A 22488-nucleotide genomic window follows, 5' to 3' on the forward strand; every position below is an offset into this window, starting at 1 on the left:
TATAAATAGTATAAACATACATTTTATTTGGAATGGAGGCGATCGTCTCATTAATAAGATGTTATCTAAAAATTGTTAGTTGCATAATAAATACTTCTTAATGATTTTTAACAAATAAAGTTATAAGTTTTAGAATCACAAAATAGTTACTATTTCTGTGAAATCTATTAAAAGAGGTTACATGTTCGGAGTTGTATCTTGTATTAATGCGTAATGCTGTAGAATTTCTGGAAATACAGAATGTTTTTGTCAATACAAATGGGTTAAAAAAAACACTTGAAAGCCGATGTTAAATTTATAACGATCATATTGGCTTTATTTATTTTCATAGCTTATTTCACAATATACTAGCAACGAGCCACTAAACTTCAGTATCCTTTAACCATTTTATAACAAACTTCATAACAAATAAAAGTAATTGAAAATCTATTGAGTGGGTTGATATATGGCAAATTGTAAGACGGTTAAATTTCTAGTTTGTTTTTTTTTTTTTCATTTTTACATTTTCACAATAGCCTTTAATTCTTCATTTTCCACTTTGGTCTCCAGCCGTCCATGGGGTTGGTTCTGAAGGTCGAAACTTCCAGAACGAAAACGTTGAAACCAAAAACGTACCGTGCTTTTTTTTGCGACACCAGCGCCGTACATATCATTTATCCTTCGAGCAGTTTCTGCAGCACTGGTACCACGGTAGAACTCATATTCGTAAATACACCGATATTTCATGTTTTCCATTATGCGGTAATAAGCGACGCCAAAGAAAAAATAAAGAGGAAAAATCAAATTAATGACTGTTTTTAAAACTCATATGTACCAGCTAAATGAATTTATAAATTTGAATTTAAAATTCTTAACCAAATAGGAGATATTTCAGATCAAAGTTTTGTCAGTACGACAAAACGCTAATTTCATTTTGTATTATATTCCACATGCATGGGAACCAACATACATGAGAGCAGTGTTGAGAAATTTGCTCCAAGCCTTCTTCTAAAAGAAGAGGAGATTAGTCTTAGTGTGTGGAATGGGCACCTTCGATGAGGATACAATTCTACGCCCAGTGGCCTTTACTAACTTATTTGACATTATTTAATTTATATTGTTATCAAAGAACAAAACTCAGGTACACGATTATTTCATAATGTTATAAGTTCTAGAGTATTTGAATTTGGAATTCTTAACCAAAGAGGAGATATTTCAGATCAAAGTGGTCAGTACGACAAAACGCTAATTTCATATGTAAGGACCTAATATTTATTTTAAAATATACTTATATTGGGTATTATGCAATTGTCTTAAATACGATACTAATGAAAGAGAGGGTAGATTATTACCCATCATTAGAAAATAAAGTAAACAAAGATAATCGTGTTATCTCGTGAAAAAATGATATCAAATTGTGTATTAATTTTATCTGTTTCGTAAATATTTCTTACGATCGTCTAGATGTGTGCGATCAATTTCAATGGCTCTGTACAAAATACGTCATAATAGCTTCCAAGACAGAAACACGACAACGTCGAGAAAGACCCTGGCATTTTAGACCTTAAATAGCAACCCGATGGTTATAATCGTGGCCCATTCGTGATGGCCCACAGGGTTAGCAGACGTAAACTAACTCGTAGACTTAATCAATGACGCCTAATTTCCGGGTAAGCACCACTGAATTTATTTTCTCAGAATTGAAAGAAAATATCGTGAAGAAACCTGCATGAGGCGGACGAAAATCTGCCACATGACCATTAACCCGCCTTGGAGCACCGTGGATTAAGCTCCAAAACGTTATTCTCAATAGGAGTCCTAGCCGAAAAGTGTGCTACAGGCAGTTTATTTACTTTATTATTATGTATAATCTTGTGAAACCAATTTCAAAAGATTATACATAATAATAAACGTGGATAAAATAAGTTTATACTTTGAAAAAATATATACCGTACCGTAACAGCCTGTGAATGTCCCACTGCTGGGCTAAAGGCCTCCTCTCCTCTTTTTGAGGAGAAGGTTTGGAGCTTATTCCACCACGCTGCTCCAATGCGGGTTGGTAGAATTCACATGTGGCAGAACTTCAGTGAAATTAGACACATGCAGGTTTCCTCACGATGTTTTCCTTCACCGTAAAGCACGAGATGAATTATAATCACAAATTAAGCACATGAAAATTCAGTGGTGCTTGCCCGGGTTTGAACCAACGATCATCGGTTAAGATTCACGCGTTCTTACCACAGGGCCATCTCGGCAAAAAATATATAAGAATATTGTATTTATTTTTCGCATATCTTGAACAGATAACGATATGTCTATACGATATGTCTATAGCGTTATCTGCTTAATTAAATCATATGACGTCTTATAACATAATGAACGTGTAATCGAGTCTTCATTAAAATCGATTCAGCAAGTTGGAATTTTTTGTAATAATTTATTTTTAAATGATAAATTAAAAAAGTGCATCTATTGGGAAGCTGATAGCGTGAGCATACCAAAACGTCAATATTGTGTCAGTTAGATTTTGATATTTTGAGAATTTAACATGTGAATTTCTTAGACACAATTTTTTTTAAAATCCAAATCTAATTTTATGTTCAGTTGTTTAAGATATTATATTTTTTATTATTATATATTTACCGTTGTGTGTATGTGTATATGTTCCGTACGTTTAAGATGTCTGCTTTCAGTCTAGATTCGAATTCTCATTTTAATGTGCAGCTAATCTAATCTTAATCTTTCTAAAGTTTCATATACTTATATTAACTAATCATTTCGTAAAAACACGATTTAATTTATTACTTCATTTCCATGAAATTTATAACACTCATAAACTTAGTTAAGATAATAATTAAAGGTAATAAATAAAACATCTGTTAACAGATTTTGTCTAATCATTTATTTATATTTCATCTTAATGAAATTTGCTCGACTACGTTACAATATATTTCACAATAATTGTGTGATGGTAAACTTACGTAATAAAATTGCGAAAAGGGAGAAGTATAAAAATTACAATGTTTATTACAAATTAGAGTTTAAGTAATGTTAAATTTTGAATTTTTTTTTTTAGTGATAGTACACAGGACACAGTAACAAAGTAATTGTTATAACGTCTAGCCAATTACTGATCCAGAATGTGTTATGGATATTCCTAATTCAAATTATATTAGGCTCAATAAATATTCACCAAATATGTGAAACAAACGTTTTGTAAACGAAACAAAGAAACTTTTTTCAAGAGCTTCTGCTTCGGTTTGTAGATACTTAGAAAAAAAACTGAAACTTTTTCTTTTTTTTGCTTCAGTATTTCCAAGCCACAGATTCTCATATTTGTGAGTTAAAAAATATAAGCTTTTGATATAAAATATTTGTAGAAAAAAAATAAGATGTATTGCTCACTAATATAGATTATACAAATCAATAGCTATTTTTTTGTATATAATACAATAATAGAAAATGAAAAAAATTTTTTAAATATTGTTAGCTGTTTCTTTGTTATCTACACAATAATTTCTATTATTCAAACGTATTCTACTAGTATTGTTTTGTTGGGCTAATTAATGCAATGGTTCCTTTTCTAAATATAATAGATATCGTATCTAAATTTAAACAAATGATACACAAAGTCACGAAATTTATATTCAAATTAATTATAGTTTTTTTTTTCAGTTTTTCGAATGATGTAAGTTAAATGTTGCTAGTCTTTCCAATTTATTTTATAATTCCATTTTTAAACTTTAATTTGTAATAAATTAATAAATTGAATAATAAGTTACACTATACAAACACATAAGCCTAAAATAGTAATTTATAGGTATTAATAGAAATTTAAGATAGTGTCTAATTTAAACGTCATAACAAAAACCCAGCCTTTCATATTTTTTTTTACTTTTTTAATTCATAATTGACGATCTTGAATCTAAGATGAATACAATATGAAGTTATTTGAAATGTAACAATACTTGAAACAGTCGATAATATTTTGATAACGAAATAAGCTTGACCGTTTTGACAAAATAAAAAAAAAGGAAAGCATTATGACGTCAACCGTAATTTTTCTCTCCACTTTGATATTACGAATTAAATTCCATTTTAAATATTTTGTTTATATCAATATCTGTAGATGAATTAATGTATTACGAAAATCAAAAATAAAATCAAGCTTCTTTCGTTACGCGTTTACTTTATATTGCATTTAATTAATGAAGCGTAATGTCATAGTTTACAAGTTGTCAATGTAATACCCGTCCTCGTTGTTCAGTCGAGATCGCCTGTAGTTATCCATCTGTAAAATAAATTCCTTGATATTTATGTGTAATTACTAGTGATATTGTATATTTTATTTACGTAGACATTATTTGCGTTGCAAGCTCGTACAGAGCTTGTGCTATGGAAACCAGACAGCTGATATGCTACATATATTTTTCTTTTGTAAATACACACTTATATAGATAATTACACCCAGATTCAGGACAAACAGACATGTTCATGCACACAAATATCTGTCCTGGGTGGGAATCGAATCCACAACCTTCGGCGTGAAAGGCATCCACCAACCACGCCAACCGGCTCGTCTATAATTAAGTATTATAAGCAAAATTATCAAATGGCAACATTGACGCGTTATAATTTTGTGCGCGAAAGTATGACTATTAGTTAGTAAAAATGACATAGTTGGTCGAACTATATACAAACGCTCATTGGTCGCCTACTGCGTCATCAGCTGTAATAGACCAATGGCTATTCAGTTTCAAGCCAATTAGTTTAACTTTAACAACCTTTCAAAATTTTCCTAACCTAATCATCTTTAAGACACTGAAGGTCTGTTTAAAATAAAACGTTAGTTGATTTAAATATGAAATAGCTTTATCGTTCGTGGTAAAAGATTCGATTCGAATTGAAAACAATTCCTTATTTTTTGGAATTTTATTGTGATTGCAAGACTGTTAGAATGTAGGTTTACTTATATTTTTATTTTACATAATGTCACTACATATTATCACTAAGCCTTCATACTTTTTGGATGAAGAATCATAACCAATTTATTTTTCTTGTGCGAACTAAGAAAAATCCAAAAAAAAAACTAACTAAGGCTTGAGTTGAATGGTCATGGAAACAAAAAAATAACGGAAAATAGCAAAAAAATGTCTTAATTATAATTAACATCAGTATGACGTAAAAATAGCTACTCAGCCTATGTTGACAATTTTAAAGCCACATTGGGCCTTCGAATTCCAACGCTGATTTTCAGTAAAAATCACATTGTAATTGACGACGACTGTGACAGCATAAATACAATAAATTAATTTAATTAATACATATATAATTAAAATAAAATAAACATAAGATCATGTTATGTGTATAGATGTAATTTAAACAATATTTCTCATTTATTTAGGCACAGTGGCCCCTTTGACAGAAATTCAAAGATGATGATGAATATTAAAAACAATATTTCTTACCCAGTATTTGAGAATGTTTCGTAACTTCATTTTCACAGCATCTCTCATATTATTTTCCTCTCGGTCATATACGCCTGTAATCATAACATTTTTATTTATCGATAATATAAATACGTTCGCATAAAATTGTTTCCTGATCAAAAAAATTAAATTGAAGCGCCTGAAATTCAGTCACTTAACAGAACCGACTATTTTGGCATCTTTGGAATTTTACATATAGAGTTGGAGCGTTGCACTTCAAATATATATATTTTTAGTAAAGATCTACATAATCTAATGACGTCCTCATAGTTACCTATTTCTATATAACTCATTTTATTTAAATACAATTCCAATGTTTTTAACTTAAAAATCGAAACCTATTGAACATTTAAAAAAGAATATTTAATTCTAAGAACACTTCACGTAATATGGTGATAATAAGTATGACGTCATAATGTCTAAAATAAAACGCTTCAACGACGCATCGTTCAGTGGAAGCGTAAAGTATGCTATAAAATCAATCCGCTCGTAAACATATGCTTTAAAACCTTCATTGTTATTTCTACTTATCGCTATTCAAAGTCAGATCACCGTCAAAATTTATATCATCCTTTTCATATCATAAATTATAATCTCCTTTATTATGTGCTTAAAATATATATATTCAACATATAGAAAATTATTCCATATGTCTAGCTATTGTGTATATACTATAAATTTCATATATAACGTAAAAAATATTCATTAAATTCTAATTGCATTAAAATTGGTGGTGTTGATTTCTTTCTACTTCAAATTAGCTAACTTTCGAAGTTCGGTTTTTTAATTATTTATTTAATATTTATTGCACAACATAAAAATAACATAAGAGTAATAGGAATCAAACAACAAATGGTGCGCAAAGGCGGTCTTATCGCTAATAGCGATCTCTCACAGACAACCTTTGGTGAAAGAAGGCTTTATATCAAACGGTATGCTAATTTCCCTTAAAATGTTTTAGATACGTGTAGAGCCATTTAGGTAGCTAGACATAAAAGTCAGACAATTAGACCAGTCTCACTAAATATGGTGCGCTTAATTTAGTCATGTCTATACCGAGATAATACCTCCATCTCTAACAGGAATGATGTCGTCACCAGGCAGGGTTCCATATCCAGAGTGGGGATATACGGGATGAGGTGGAGTCTCCTCTTGACCAAGCTGCCGATTGCCCATGAGCTCGGAGTTCGACGACTGAGAAAGAAATAATTAAGGTACAATTCTAAAAACGATACAATAATTACATATGAAAAAAAAAATCTCAAGCTTAAAGCATATATTTAAAGTACATAAAAGTAAAACTATTTAAAGCTGTTTTTAAGCATTAAAACAGCTTTATAATTATTTTTGTACGAGATGATATTATTATTATTATATGAGAATGAAATACCCAAGCAAACTTAAATTATTATATTTTATCAATAAAATTGGTTTAATAATGTTAGAAACGTTAGCTTTACTCAAAAAAATCTTTACGTAACACGAAAAATGAATACCATCGGTAGTATAATTATAATATATTATTTGGGTTTTAGTCGAAATCATAATTTTCCTTATTTTACGTTTTGACAGAGATGTTGAGTTGCACATTTTGTGGTCATCATATGACTACGATAGACAGCCCTGTTTTTTAAAGTCGAGTTTTGTATATATACGCAACATATACAATACTTATGATTACTCGTAAACAACAATGGAACACTGTCAGTCATCTATTCTATATTTATGGTAGTATTTTAGAAAACTTTACGTAAGTACCAAAGGAGAGTTTCAAGTCAACCGAATCTGATATAGATGCATTAAGTATTAACAAAAACTTGCTTTTGTTTCAATATAAATGGATATTAAGCATCGGTCTCCTTTCTGTGTCCAAATGTTATTAAAAATTTGAGGAAAACATTTTTAAACAATGATGTTTTTCTAGTATTATAGTTCATTATTTTATGAGCTAGTCAATAATCACTGAACAAAACAAAAGAAAATCGATTGACAAAATGGGAAAAAAGGTAGTGAACTTTTGTCGCCTGTCTTATATACTATACTTTTTTTTAAACTTATTAGTCTTACGAACGTGTTTAACGAAGTTCATTGTCAGTACATTTACGTGGCAATTTATTAATAATTTACATTGTTATATTAAACAAAGTTGTTTGGCCCGCGGCGTCAATATATACACGCCGCAACTCATGAGTCTCGTTTGTTAGTTTGTTTACAACATCGAGTAAACACCCTGTGGGTGTACGGACAAGGCCACACAAATGGGAATGCATACATGCACTGTTCGGTAATCACATAACAGAAACAGAGTGGTAATCTAATCACAACGTAATTAAAAAAAAGTGCTATAACTTATTTTTCTAGAATCAAATTTTCTTAAAAAACAATATGGCACAGATTATTACATTGATGTCATATGCGATGGAGAAGACACAGGAAATTGGTCATTACGGTCGAATTTATTACAATGTTATAATTATTAAATATCAACGTCACAGTTCATCGTGAACTGTCAGAAAGTGACGTGTGACGTGTACTACGATGAGTTTTAAGAACAATAAGCAATCAAATCTAATTATTACTATTAAATCATACGCCTATAAATACGAACGGAGAATAAGACGCAAACGTGCAAACAAAACTCGCTCTCCATTTTGAATACACAATCGCGGTACGTTAATTTTCGTCTGTTTATACATCTCATGTAAGTATTAGCTTACGACGTCGCAGCTAAAGAAGAAAGTAATTCGTAGCCCATGCTAGGTGACCTCTTGGACAATTAAACTGAACTAAATCTGTGAACAATTGCGACTGTTCAGGCTGCCTCGCGGGAAATTCGTGTCGCGAATTTACATCGTAATTAACGCAAGCATCTGTAGCTCTTTTTAGGTATTTTAATGCAAGCCTATCTTTGTTACGTAATATGTAGTAACTTTGAAATAATATATCATTATTTACAGGTTGAAGATATTTTTTTCTTATTTCAAATAAGTAGACAGACTGATATGGGTCATCTGACGCTAGGTGGTCACCACAGCTAACAGACAAAGTTAATGTACCATAAACATTGAGAACTAAGATGATACGTTCCTTGTACTTGTAACTACTGTCTTACTTACCCGTTATAACAGACTACAACAATATTGTTATTTTCACAGTATAATGTGATGAGTTCGTACTATCTAGACGGGCTTGCACAACGCCCCATCACCAAGTTTAAAGTCAAAAAGTAAAGACTTACATCCATCACATTATCAGCAGGTTCACCAGATCTTTTCCCGTGACCACCGAAGCAGGAGTGCCCGAAGGCTGAACATCCACCTATAAAACAAAACACATTGTAATTTGTTGTTTCTTACATGAATTATTAAGTATAACCATTTTTCTATGCATTATACATATTAATTACTGTTTATAGAATGTCAGAAATGAGACCTGCGTGTATTAAAAAAAGTACTAATACAAGTTTATCCTGCAATCATTTAATAGAAAATGCCTTTGACCCATTTATATCTGCTACTCGACGACGACGCTACGTATTAAAGTTGGACATCCTATACGTGTAAATTATTTTTCCTTAGTTTGACGTTTATAGGTTTATTACTAATTATACGCATTTTATGACTAAAATCAAATAACATTTTTCACGATTCGTCGAAATCAAAAATACCTATAACGTTTTCGATCGACTAATGCCTTGTTACATGTAAAATCAATTGTTCAATTTTGACCCACTTTCATTAAATAAATCGTTTGAAATAATTTAGCAAGTCACGTATTATGTAATAGGTAAAAGGTTGGGCTTAATGAAATATCTTTTATATTATTTGAATAAAAGTCAAGATGTTTACCGAATGTATTTATTTTTATTAACTGAATATAATTCAGTTAATTTTACGTTTCCTAGCAGGAAAACTATATATCATATTTTTGTTGTTCATATTTTGTTAAATTATTACTCTTGGAATATATTAAATTAATTTGGATTCAATATAGTCGAGATGGCCCAGTGGTAAGAACGCGTGAATCTTAACCGATGAACGTGGGTTCAAACCCGGGCAAGCACCTCTGAATTTACATGTGCTTAATTTCTGTTTATAATTCATCTCGTGCTTTTCGGTGAAGGAAAACATCGTGAGGAAACCTGCATGTGTCTAATTTCATCGAAATTCTGCCACATGTGTATTCTACCAACCCGCACTGGAGCAGCGTGGTGGAATAAGCTCCAAACCTTCTCCTCAAAAAAGGAAGAGGAGGCCTTAGCCCAGCAGTGGGACATTTACAGGCTGTTACTGTACTGTACTATAGTCATCTGTTTTGAAATAATGCTTTAAAAAAACAAAACGCTAAAAAACAAAATAATTAGTCAAAAATATGGTCTTCCAAAATTCCATTACAAGACTTTATAAGATAAAATTTTAAACGTACAGCGAAAATATGTTTTTATATTATAATATTTTATTCAAGCAATGGCTACATTTTCAAGATTCAATTGGACCCAATAGAACACGGTAAACATCAAACTACTTTTATATTCTTCTCAGGAACCCAAATATTAGCCACGTAAGCAATTCCTTTCAATCACTAAAAAAACATGCAAATGTTCTGATTGGGATCATTCGGATCATTGCTACTTGTTTCAGCATTTCTTTGGTTATTACTTATTCACATTTACCAATTTATCAACCTAAAAAAATAGTCATAGCTAAATCATATTGTTACTACATTTTTTGAAATAGCTGATAAAAAATCATTTGAATATATTTTACATATTACATAATACGTGAATATATTCAAGTGAAAATGATTATCAAAAACAAGTAATCACAGGGTATTTGCCCGATTCTATTAAGTAGAATCTACAAATCGAAATAATAGAAAAAAAATAAAACCTAAAAAATAAACCGGTGGTCGGATTACATTTAATTTCTTATCTTATATAATTCAATCACGCTTTTAGCACAGCCTGCTTGAATAAGATTGAGTTTGTTCATTTGTTACGCTTTCACGTTTTAATTACTCCGCTTTATTAACCGATTATTATGAAATTTTATATACACGGTATCTACCTCCAAGCCCCCCGCTCTCACAACTGGAAACTGTTTATAAACATAAAGAAATATCAATGCCCAAAGAAAATTTCTTTAGGCAAAAGATTTTTTATTTTCATTTTTTATACTTCAAGAGAGTTAATTCATAATTTAGTCGTATTAATTTGTATAAGTTATATTTGCTTTTGAACGATATTACTTTTTTTTAATACTATAATATCATTTGTTTCATTTCTATTGTATGAAAATGCTAGCTTAAATTACTTTATCGCTAATAAAACTTACAATTAATGCTACACAATATTTTAGTCGTATTATATTTCGTATTATATTAAGAAATAAATTATTTAAATTTATGTTAAAAATATACGGCCTTATAAACATTGTTAAAAGAATTATTAGTTAGTAATGCTGTCTCTTCTTTCAAATTTGAAACAAATAATGGCAGAAAGAGAGAAAATACCTATGAAACCTACCTAATAATACCTAAGAATTTAAGCACACATAAACATATAAACCTAGGATATGTATTTCACTCTTTCATTGCGTATTAAGTTGGACGATAATTCACCAATCGATGATCTCAATATCGTAGATCAATTCAGTCGACAAGTGTTTGCGTTCATCGTGAAATCAAATGAAATTAACTTCGACTCTAATATTTAGCTTCAGCGCTCCAAAGCGCTGAGAGGCACAGTGGTTGGAATAATCTGCCACGTGTATCCACGAACCCGCTTGGAGCAGCATGGTGGCAAAAGCTCCGAAACCTTCTCAAAAGTAGCCTTAACCCAATAATGTAAACATTACAAGCTGTATTTAAAAAATTACCACTTGTTAATTTGTATCTCATACTTTTAGAAATGATTTTATATTTTAATATTTAATAAACTATCAAATTCATTCATATAACAAAAAAAAAAAGTTATCTCGTAGCTATATCTTCTGATAATATATGTCTAAAATATTTGTAACGAAAAAAGTAACGCCAGTAGAAATCGCCGTATTCGTTTGCATACAGACCGTTCGTTTGACTCAGTTTACTCAGTTCCCGTTTATTTGGCTACACGTGACCTTTGTGGACAAGCACGCTATTCGGAACGCTCAAACATACCCTAATTCTGTTATTGAAACTATTGGCTTGTAGCCTTTGTTAGAAAACGTTGTTACAAGTGGATAACAAATTACATTCATTTTACAAATAAGAATTATTAATAATAATATTTTTAATAAAAATTATTTCATTGAGCACTTGCCCATATAATCTGATTCATCGACTCTGGGAGGCGGAGAACTTCCATTTTGGCGAAACTTGTCCAGCAGAGGACCGCGATCACTTTTTTTTATAATAACAAGGAGATCATCATCAACTTTGTGAACCAAGAAGCTATGTTCCTCGTACCTGTAATTACACTGGCTCATACTTCAAATGACTTGGTTAAAGTGAAATCATCTCATGTCGTATATACGCTTAATAATAAGCCGAGATGGCCTAGTGGTAAGAACGCGTGAATCTTAACCGATGATCGTGGGTTCAAACCCGGGCAAGCACCACTGAATTTTCATGTGCTTAATTTGTGTTTATAATTCATCTCGTGCTTAACGGTGAAGGAAAACATCGTGAGGAAACCTGCATGTGTCTAATTTCATTGAAATTCTGCCACATGTGTATTCTACCAACCCGCATTGGAGCAGCGTGGTGGAATAAGCTCCAAACCTTCTCCTCAAAAGGGAGAGGAGGCCTTAGCCCAGCAGTGGGACATTAACAGGCTGTTACTGTATACTTCAAATCGTAACACAACAATACTAACATGTGTAGTTTAGCGCTTACAAAGTCAACCCGAGTAAAAATTAAAATCAAGTAAACACACTATAAATCATGATGATGTATTCAAAAATGTATGACGGAAGTGAAAATTGAAAGTATTACTGAGCTTCCTACAATAAAAACTGATTTTTCGTCTGAATTCTCAAATTTAATCTTGCGACCCATTCAAATATTTACACTATGCCTTACATGGATGCAGTTAGATTTAGACAGGGCGTGCATTCACCGAAAAAAAACCATTGAAGATCTAGAGTAGACTATTTTATAGACCCCTAATTAGAAATGCCGGCTCTATTTAAAATGAAAAAAAGCCGGTAAAAATGCCTCATTACATATCATTTCAATTTAAATTTTTAATTATAACTTATATAAAAAAATGATACGTTTTTAAAAATACACTGATACCTAAAAGCCAATGGCAGTGTTAGATAACCAAGTACAGTGATTTGTACGGGACACTAATATCATAAACATTTCGAGCTGGATACGGCCAGTGGATTAGCTCTAACGAACCCTAGGATATAATCTTCTCAAGTTAGGCTCAAGTCATAAACGACAGCTTTCTACAAAAATATTTTGACAAAATAACCTGTGAAAATAATAATTATTTAATGTCACCAGTTATTCTAGATTCATCAATATCTTTTTTGTTATTTTAAATAATTAGTGATTGAATGGTAAAATAGTTAAATGAGACATTTAACACAAATCATTTGTTATATTATATAAATTAATGGGTATTAAAAGCTTAGATATATAGTCATTCTATTTAAAATATTTTCCCTTAAATCTGCCATAATCTGCGTAACAAAAATATTGTTAAGTCGTATATATGTTCTCCGTATAATGTTTTATGTATATTCTATAAAAATGACCTTGAAAATGCAATGCAGAAAAGTTGCGGCCGTCTTGAAGACTCGCTTTATATTCAGTCTGATTGATTTTTTTTGTTATAATATAAAAGTTAAGCGACTAATGGTCACTATGCTTAAATCTGAAATACTAATAACTATCACGTGCCTATATACCAGACTATTTTGTTATTAAAAACTCTGTTAGGTAAACGCTTCCTAACTCGAATTGTATAGTACGCCATAACTGTGATATATAATATAATTTGTAAATATTTAAACGTACAAGTACCACTTACTAGATATGTTAATTATCATTAGCTTCTACCCCCATTGCTGGGCAAAATAATTCTAACTTAAGTTGTTTTGTACGTATGAATTCCTAATACTTGTGTAGGCTTTTTAAACGATGTCGCTTATAACTTAGCCCTTGATGAAACATTCGTATATGTTCGCCAGGAGAGTCGAAATACGTTGCATAAGTTAGGTTTCATGTGTACAATTTAGTGATAACAACGTCGTAACTAGTAAGGTCAAGATAAATTACAAGGTGAACCTTAGCGTGATATATATGCATAGACAGACAAACTTTGGACAATACAAGTCATACTCCATATTTATTTACATACGAAATTACGTCACGCGTTCGTACACGAAACGGCACATCGTTGTTTTAGATAAATTCATAATCATTGCCAAACAGGTTCTAAGTTGTAGTTTTGAATAACATTTTACATAATAGACAAAATCAAATCAATTCAATATATACTTTAGTAATAATAATGTCCTCCAGACCGATTATGGTCACGGCGGCCGCGATATAGATAACTGCGCAGAAGATATTATAGTGCACAAGTGTGTGCGCAAATACAGGTGCATTCTCTATTCCCCAACTCCCATAATCCGATGGGATGGCAATCCGATACGACCGGAAAGAGTTCAGGCGCAGGACCAACGGCTTTATGTGCTCTCCGAGGCACGGGAGTGTACACACTTCTAACTTCCAGACTCCGGGCTGCTGCTACTGAGAATTTTCTGATAGAAAAACCCAATAACTTTTTTATTGGCCCGACCTGGGAATTGAAGCCAGGACGTCCGGGTCTGCGGTCTTATATTAAGCCACTAGACCAACGAGGCAGTAAATATATACTTTATTTAAGAAGGCTTATGCGAGTACATTTGAATCGATTTTGCAAGATTGCATTATAATATATGAAGCTACGCTCGATTTAGAATTACAAGAGATTAATAAGGTACTCATTTCCAGCAATTAAATTACATAGTTACTTTGTTGCATGTCGATCTATTTGTCAGGAACTTTCACACAAGTATCAACAACAACAGTTTCAGCTCTATCAGATAAATGGTACAGTAACGTATACGGGACAAACGAAGAATCAATTATTTATATTTCCTATATTTATTCTAACGCTTTAACCACGGTAAAGCTCGCGACATAATTCAGAATTGTCAAATAACAATTTCCATTGCATTTTATCATATTAGGATGAATGGCTTAGGAACGTATAGAGTCCATACATACAAACATCCATATTCATTTATACAGAAAAATATATTGTATAAGCAACACAACAAAATATCCAAGTAAATTTGTACGAAAACAACCACAACAATATTGAACTGAAAGCATTTATCTTGATTCGGTCTTAAATACTTCGAGAGATCTCTCGTGTAGAAAAACTTTTAAGAACAATATGAGCGTTACCGTACAAAACCTATGCGTAGATGAAGATAACACGTGTACCTTATAAGTTATAACACAATGCCCGAGACACGTTTTTTATTAAATATTTTATCTTAAATTTCGTGGGATATATCTCTTTTCTTTTTAATATTCATTCGCGAGAAAGAGACAACTATCTATAGACATTATTGTTTACTTATCAGATAAAATCGGCTATTTAATAACTGAAGTATCGAACTTAAATCAGTATTTTATCACGAACGAAAGAATTAATTTCTACTTCAATAATGTAATGATTAGATGCAGCAAGATACAATAGACAAGATAGATTTCTCCTCGAATTCCATCTTTTTCCGTCTAAAGTTTCATTGTTAGTTAATTGCCCTACTTTTTTTTAAAAAGAAAAACTAAACTTCAATAACATATTCTCTGATGTTCTCAATTCATCTTATGTGTACACTTTGCCTATTAAGTTAATAAATAAATCCAAGAATACATAATTATATATCGATAATTACTTAATGTCAAAACTTATATATCAAAAAATTACGACGCGTAATGTATGAACTCTTTTAAAACAAATAACAAATTAAACTTCATGCATGATATGAATAAATAATAAGAAACATCCAACAAAATATGCAAATACTTATCAATTCTCAAAGGTTTCCCAGTTACAAGTTGCCTTAAAATCGAACCGAAATATTACATACAACCTCTTTTAAGGATGGATATCCTTTTTGTCATTATCTATTTAATCTGGGTTCATTTGACATAAAAATAACATATTATCAAAGAATTAAATATAAAATGTTGCTGCTAAGCAAGGTTACTCCAGCATAGTACGTTACTGCTCCACCCGCGTGGGTCTTAATGTAATATTATATGATATGTAACCATTTCCAATAAATTAAACTAACGTAAAAAGGCTTTTTCAAATCGGACTTGCAGATGGGCTTTGTTCAAACCACCTACCGCCAATTCAATTAGTTCAAAGAATGATTACTAAAAAAGCAACACCAACGCTTTTAAATTTAGAATTTTACAACTTCGAATTATTTAACATTTAAATTATTATTTTTTTCATTATTTTTTAAATTTAAAAGGTACATAAGAAACGAAACATACAACGAAAAATAAATGATGTTTTAATCCTAATTCCCATTCCAATTATTAGATCCAATAAGGAAAGTTCGTAACCTATTTGTGTTTAAAATAAACTCGCTGTAAATTATTTTCCTTTTTTTTTTAAATTAACTATTTATAAATTACAAAAATCGAATGGAATTCCAATATTAAAAAATATATATTTATTACAAATTATATAAAATTAAAAGTAAAATTATTAATGTCCCAAAATGTCGATTTCGTATATTTGATTACTTGGCTTGATACAGATAGTTCATACTATTATAGCATTTAATAGTTACTTTAAAAAAATTCTTGAGGAAAAATCTTAATTTTATCTGTGCGAAGTACGTTACATGCAGCTATTAAAATAAATATTCATTTTGTGTTCATAATGTAAATGTACAAAACAACTTTTATTTTTAAACAATTTTAATTATTTTACTCTTAGGAACCCTTAAAACGGCACCGTAAACCCGTTAAAAAATACGGCACTAATGCTTTCGAAATATAAACATAGTTTCAACGCTAAAGCCTGGGTTTAGCCTCAATGAGTAAATAGGCAATATATATTTTTATAACTATGTTTAAATTTAGAATTGATTGTAATTATATTAAATTTTCCAATTTTTTTAATTGGCTAAAGTAATTCCTTTTAATCGAAAAATATTTTCATCTTTTAAATATTATTAATTACAATTGCAGTAGAATTGTACGATAATGACAGGCCGTTCAACGGATTCTCTTGAACATTGTAACAATGATGCTGACGTTATTGTCTCTCTGAATAGCAATGCTCAGTTTTTAGACTGGATTCGTAGATTACGGTCTTTTAATTTTTTTATGTTAAATAATCACAAGCCTGTTGTTAGGAGTGCGTCTAGCGAATTTATGTTCAAATAATATCATGATAATTTTATTAATGTATTTTATAAAAACTTATCAACAGCTTTGTATATTTTTTCAATTTATCCAATCAAATTAACAAAACTCTAAATAATAATTTATCTTTATAAAATTATTATCCATTTTTTTTATTTGACACAGTATTCGTCCTTAAAGTTGCGGCTACGATATGTATACCATTTCTAAAACAACTGCCATACTTGTTGTACTGTTGACTTAATGTTCAAGTTATATATAATTTATATTAGAAACCTCAAAAGTAATATATTTATCGTTTTCCACTCTTAATAACCGATTTAGAATAGTTAGCAAGTTTGTGTGTAAGCTCTAAGTTTAACTTAAGACGATATTTAAACTAGCATCAGCTGCTAAGTTAGGCGGGAAGCGGTATTCTTCTACTAAAACTTACTATTTGTCTGTTACACCTTTCGTATACATTATACTTAGTGTAAACATTAGTGTATGCACACGTGTATAAGAACCTTTAAAGTATGTTTTACTCATAATTATAGTGTTGAAAGATTAAGCAAATATTTGCAAGAAGCCGGTGGGAGTAGCTCTTATAACAATTATATATCGAGGTACAGTCAGCCTCAGAATTATTAAAATTACATTGAACAAGCACTTAATTTACAATAATAATCTTTACTTATAATGAGGAGACGGTTTTTTCGTAACGCCTAACAGAAAAAACTACTCAGCCAATATACCTAAAACTCATCTAAGAGGACGCAGCGCGGTTCAGAGAAGGTTTTAGTATGTAATATTATCCTATAAGTAGCTGCGTTTCACAGTTTCACCTGATTTCAATTTTGTCTATAATCGTTATAAATGATTTTATTATAATATAATACAAAAATTTTAAAAATATAATAATATATCTATAGGCAGGGATGGGTCCGTCTTAAATTAAAATCGGTCCAGTCCGTATAAGCACCGCTGAGCTGCATAAATTAATATTGTATTCGGGGATGCGCTTTGTTATGTGTATCGTAACAGCCTGTGAATGTCACACTGCTGGGCTAAGGCCTCCTATCCCATTTTGAGGAGAAGGTTTTGGAGCTTATTCCAACACGCTGCTCCAATGCGGGTTGGTGGAATACACATGCGGCAGAATTTCAGTGAAATTAGACACATGAAGATTTCCTCACGATGTTTTCCTTTACCGTAAAGCACGATATGAATTATAATACAAGTTGAGCACATAAAAATTCAGTGGTGCTTGCCCGGGTTTGAACCCACGATCATCGGTTAAGATTCACGCGTTCTTACCACTGGGCCATCTAGGCTTTTTTTTGTGTGTAAATGTAGGCATCTGAGACCTTTACACACACATGTACCCAAATGTACAAATATATCATAAATGTTATTTAAGTATTAATATATTATGTCGAAATATCAAAAGATTAATTATTTGAAATATTATTTTCTTCTTCAACTAATTAGTAACCATGGGATATAATCGAATCAATTATAAATTATGTTCATCTTAACATGTTCATTATCATCTAAACATTTAAAAGTTATTGTGGAATAAAGAAACATACATATATGAACTCTAAAAGCATTATTTTTATGTTAACGTCACATACGTTGTAATGCTTTGTTCCTATTTATAAAAAAGGAGAAATTTTAGGAAAAAAATTGAAAAATCATTCAATACGCCTAAAATTACACTTTCGATAATTTGTTTTCTAACGTTGAACCCACAATGCATTATCTCGAGCAAAAGGGAATCTCACAATGGCATGTACCATCTAGTTAGAGTAATTTTCACCGAACTGAAAAAGGTCTAATCAGGGCAAATGCGCGAACATGTGTATTGGTTTGTATGTTTGAAAATTCATTTTTATTGTTGGAAACTGTCTACGAAAGATTGGTTCGGAATAAAAGGCCTTTTTAAATTAAAAAAAATAATCAAGTGTATGAAGTAACATTTAGATATCTTTGCAATATGAAATAAATATATACGTATTGTTGCTTTTTTATTTTTAAAGTGGAAATAGAATTGACAGTAATGTATAAATATTATTCTATATTATTTCATTATTACGATTTTTTTTAATAAATAGCTGTAGTGTGTATCCTATAGAATTTTCCATCAATATTAACTCATTTTTTTAGTCCAACCTGTGATTTTTAAATCACTAGCCGTAAACCTAACTAAACGTAATTGTGGTATTGACGCTTTGTCATTTCATAAATGTAGGAGTTGTCGAAAAACCCATCGTTGCTATATCCATTTAACTGTTTGATAACAGCGATAACTTAGCTCCTGATAAAAAAATAAGATTGAAAATTATTTTCAAGAACATGTATAAAAACATGAGCCTAAATAGTGATTAGCATATTTCTAATTTTAAATTTTATTGTATGATTTAATCTCAGTCACACTCTTAGTGTTAGTTTTATTACGCAGATATTATAAATAAATATACGAATGATATGTACATCAGTCTATATTGAAATTGATCTATTTTTATCAAAATCAAATTACATATATACAAGTAATACTCGTAGGTATTATATTAAATTAAATCTATTAAATTATTAGTATATTATATTAAATCTTTTTTTTTATATAGAATAGGAAGGTGGACGAGCATATGGGCCACCTGATGGTAAGTGGTCACCAAACACCCTTAGACATTGACATTGTAAGAAATGTCAACCATCGCTTATAGCCAATGCGCCACCAACCTTGGGAACTAAGATTTTATGTCCCTTGTGCCTGTAATTTCACTGGCTCACTCACCCTTCAAACCGGAACACAACAATATCAAGTATTGCTGTTTTGCGGTAGAATATCTGAAGAGTGGGTGGTACCTACCCAGACGAGCTTGCACAAAGCCCTACTACCAGTAAATCTGTAATAGAATTGATATTTAAAAATAAACATCCAAGATCAATCACTTACGTTTAGCGCTGACTCCGACTGAGAGCACCAGCACCGCAATGATGGAGAGAGTTAACATATTTTGCGCCATTTCAACCTGAAACAATTATTATTTTTAAGACAATAAGAAAAAAATGATTTAGGTGGTATGCGCTTTTGCAAATACTACACTTTAAAACACATATATATATATAAACATATATATATATATATATATATATATATATATATATATATATATATTTATATATATATATATATATATATATATATATATATATATATAATATCTTATGTTAGTATGGCAACACGTTATTGTTCGAAAATTGAACGTTTGTATATTTGTCCTCTATGAGTTCCTAAATCAATCACTACAACACACTTGACTTGTTCTACGTACTATACTACTACGTACGCCCGAGAAAGATTCTGGCCCAAAAACCACGATTTATTTTGTATGTTCGTCCATTGAGGGACTTAAACTTTCTTTGTGGACCCTTATTATTCAAGTGAAGCCAGGACGGGTAGCTAGTCATATTTATAAAACGGACACACCATTGTAAATGTTCATTAAAATAACGAATATTATTGTACATATAAATTGTATTGGTTTTAATATAATTATTAATAACAATAATTATAACCTATAATTTAATTACGTATCTGAACTGTGGATAAATTGAAAATAGTTTTCATGTAATTTAATTAACACGCCAGATGTATATGAAAAGAGGTAATATAAAAATAGTGGTATTTTTACAAATATATTTTAAAAACAATAAGTGAAATTATCTAATAGTATATGTCCTCGAGGACAAGCTTAGGACCTTGTTATAACACGCTGTTGCAATACGATTTGGTTCACACGTGTGACAGATTTTCAGTACCAACCAACGTATGCAGTTTTTCTCTTGATATTTCCTTCACCACTAAGCACGAGGTGTATTATTAAAACAAATCAAGCACATGAAGAGAATCATGATCTTTAGGTTTAGTTGTTAACCATCTTGATTTTTGAAAGGAGTTTCTTTATAAATATGACGTAACTAATCAAAATAAAACCAATTGCTCTTTGTTTAACCAGCTTTGATTTTAGAGGTTTCGTACAAAACAAAACATGAATAGAAGTGTAATTTATTCACAAGTATAATTTTTTTTTATGAATAATTTTCATCTTTACAGAAAATTAAACACTTTGTAAACATCAAAGAGAAATGTTTGATAAATAAAAGGTGGCCGTTAATTTATTTATTTTACTATTAAAACTTTGAAAATTTGTTATAATTTTTTTTAATATTATCAAAATTCATAAATGTAAAATTTTCTTAATAATCTTTAGCTTTATATAAATTAGTAAATCCTTCTAGTGCTTATATATAAAGCAACAATTCGTTGGGCGCGTGATAGTATAACAGTAAAATTTTAATTGCCACGTAAATGTAGCGTTTGTGCAAAACCTTTTTTAATATTAAACGTTATTAGTCATTAATCAAATGTCCTATTTCAAAAATACGTATCTTATAGTTGAGTTCAATCAAATTAGGCTTAAGCTTTGTCAGAACGCTTAAGAAAAAAAGAGGATTATGTGGAGTATTAATAATGGGTGATAGACTGCTCGGCCACGGAGAAAAGGTCTACGGATATTGGCTACGGATATATCTAATGCTTATACGCCTAAAATAAATATAAATGTATATACCCTATAGCGAATTCATAACAGACATGTAGAAATTTAATATACCATTTTTAAATGCTTAAGTTAAATGATATGATAAAAATTAATTTAATATATTTTTTAGTATATATTTCCACATCTATGTGAGTACCATTTACGAATTAATTTAAATAAATAGTCTCGATTATCATATAGGTACTTCTTTTTCCATTTCTATATCTAAATATTCTAGTGCGCTTATCCAAGCGAACTATTCAAAATGGCCGCCTGCTGGAATTCCGAACCTAACTGAATTTTCCCGCCAAGCAATTTGATTATACGTACACCACTCGATAGCATTGATAACGCCATAAAATAACTGAATTCTGCAGAATTCTCAGGTCATTGCATTGTTTTGATACACCTTAATATAGATGACAGAAATTAAACCTTTTGCGTCAAACGCGTTTCTCCCAAAGGTTACATGACGGTAGTTTACATTGAATTTTTGTAGAAATTATCTCTTTAAATACATTTTAATATGAGAAAGTCTTAATATATTAAAAGATAAGAAACAAATAATGAAAACGTCTGTTATGAAACAATTACCGAAATACTAATATTACACAACATTATAATTACCACTTCGTATACTTAACGACCAACTAATTATCCTACACAAATATAATCCTTAGAAATATTGTGTTACGAGATTATTGAAATACAGGACACAAACATAATTTTGTATTATATTCTTGCGTAAAAATATTTGAAAATAGATTAAGGCTTCCATTTTTTTTTATTATTTTAACTTATGTGCACTCATTATTCTGCCAATTTTACTTAAGACAGATATCACAATATAAATATTGATTGGTGTTATAATCTATATTATAAAGTCATTTACATTTATAAAACAATATAATTGTAAATTATTTTTTGTTTAGTGTTTTTTTTATTTTTATAGTATAGGTTGGCGGACGAGCATATGGGCCACCTAATGGTAA

At 30.5% G+C, this 22488-nt stretch overlaps 1 protein-coding gene across 1 annotated transcript in view; it reads right to left on the minus strand.

Annotated features, from left to right (window-relative positions):
* Positions 1–3856: 3856 nt before the first annotated feature.
* Positions 3857–22488, minus strand: part of LOC126772744 (neuropeptide CCHamide-2) — a 30621-nt gene continuing 11989 nt past the window's right edge. The window contains exons 2-6 of the mRNA XM_050493278.1: positions 19849–19924; positions 8707–8786; positions 6536–6662; positions 5448–5521; positions 3857–4270 (exon numbers count right to left, since the gene is read on the minus strand). Coding sequence (XP_050349235.1) covers positions 4208–4270; positions 5448–5521; positions 6536–6662; positions 8707–8786; positions 19849–19918 — 414 coding nt within the window. The 5' untranslated portion in view covers positions 19919–19924 and the 3' untranslated portion in view covers positions 3857–4207. The remainder of the gene's footprint in view (positions 4271–5447; positions 5522–6535; positions 6663–8706; positions 8787–19848; positions 19925–22488) is intronic.

Source organism: Nymphalis io, chromosome 13 (genome assembly GCF_905147045.1).
Source record: "Nymphalis io chromosome 13, ilAglIoxx1.1, whole genome shotgun sequence".
Taxonomy (NCBI): Eukaryota; Metazoa; Arthropoda; class Insecta; order Lepidoptera; family Nymphalidae; genus Nymphalis; species Nymphalis io.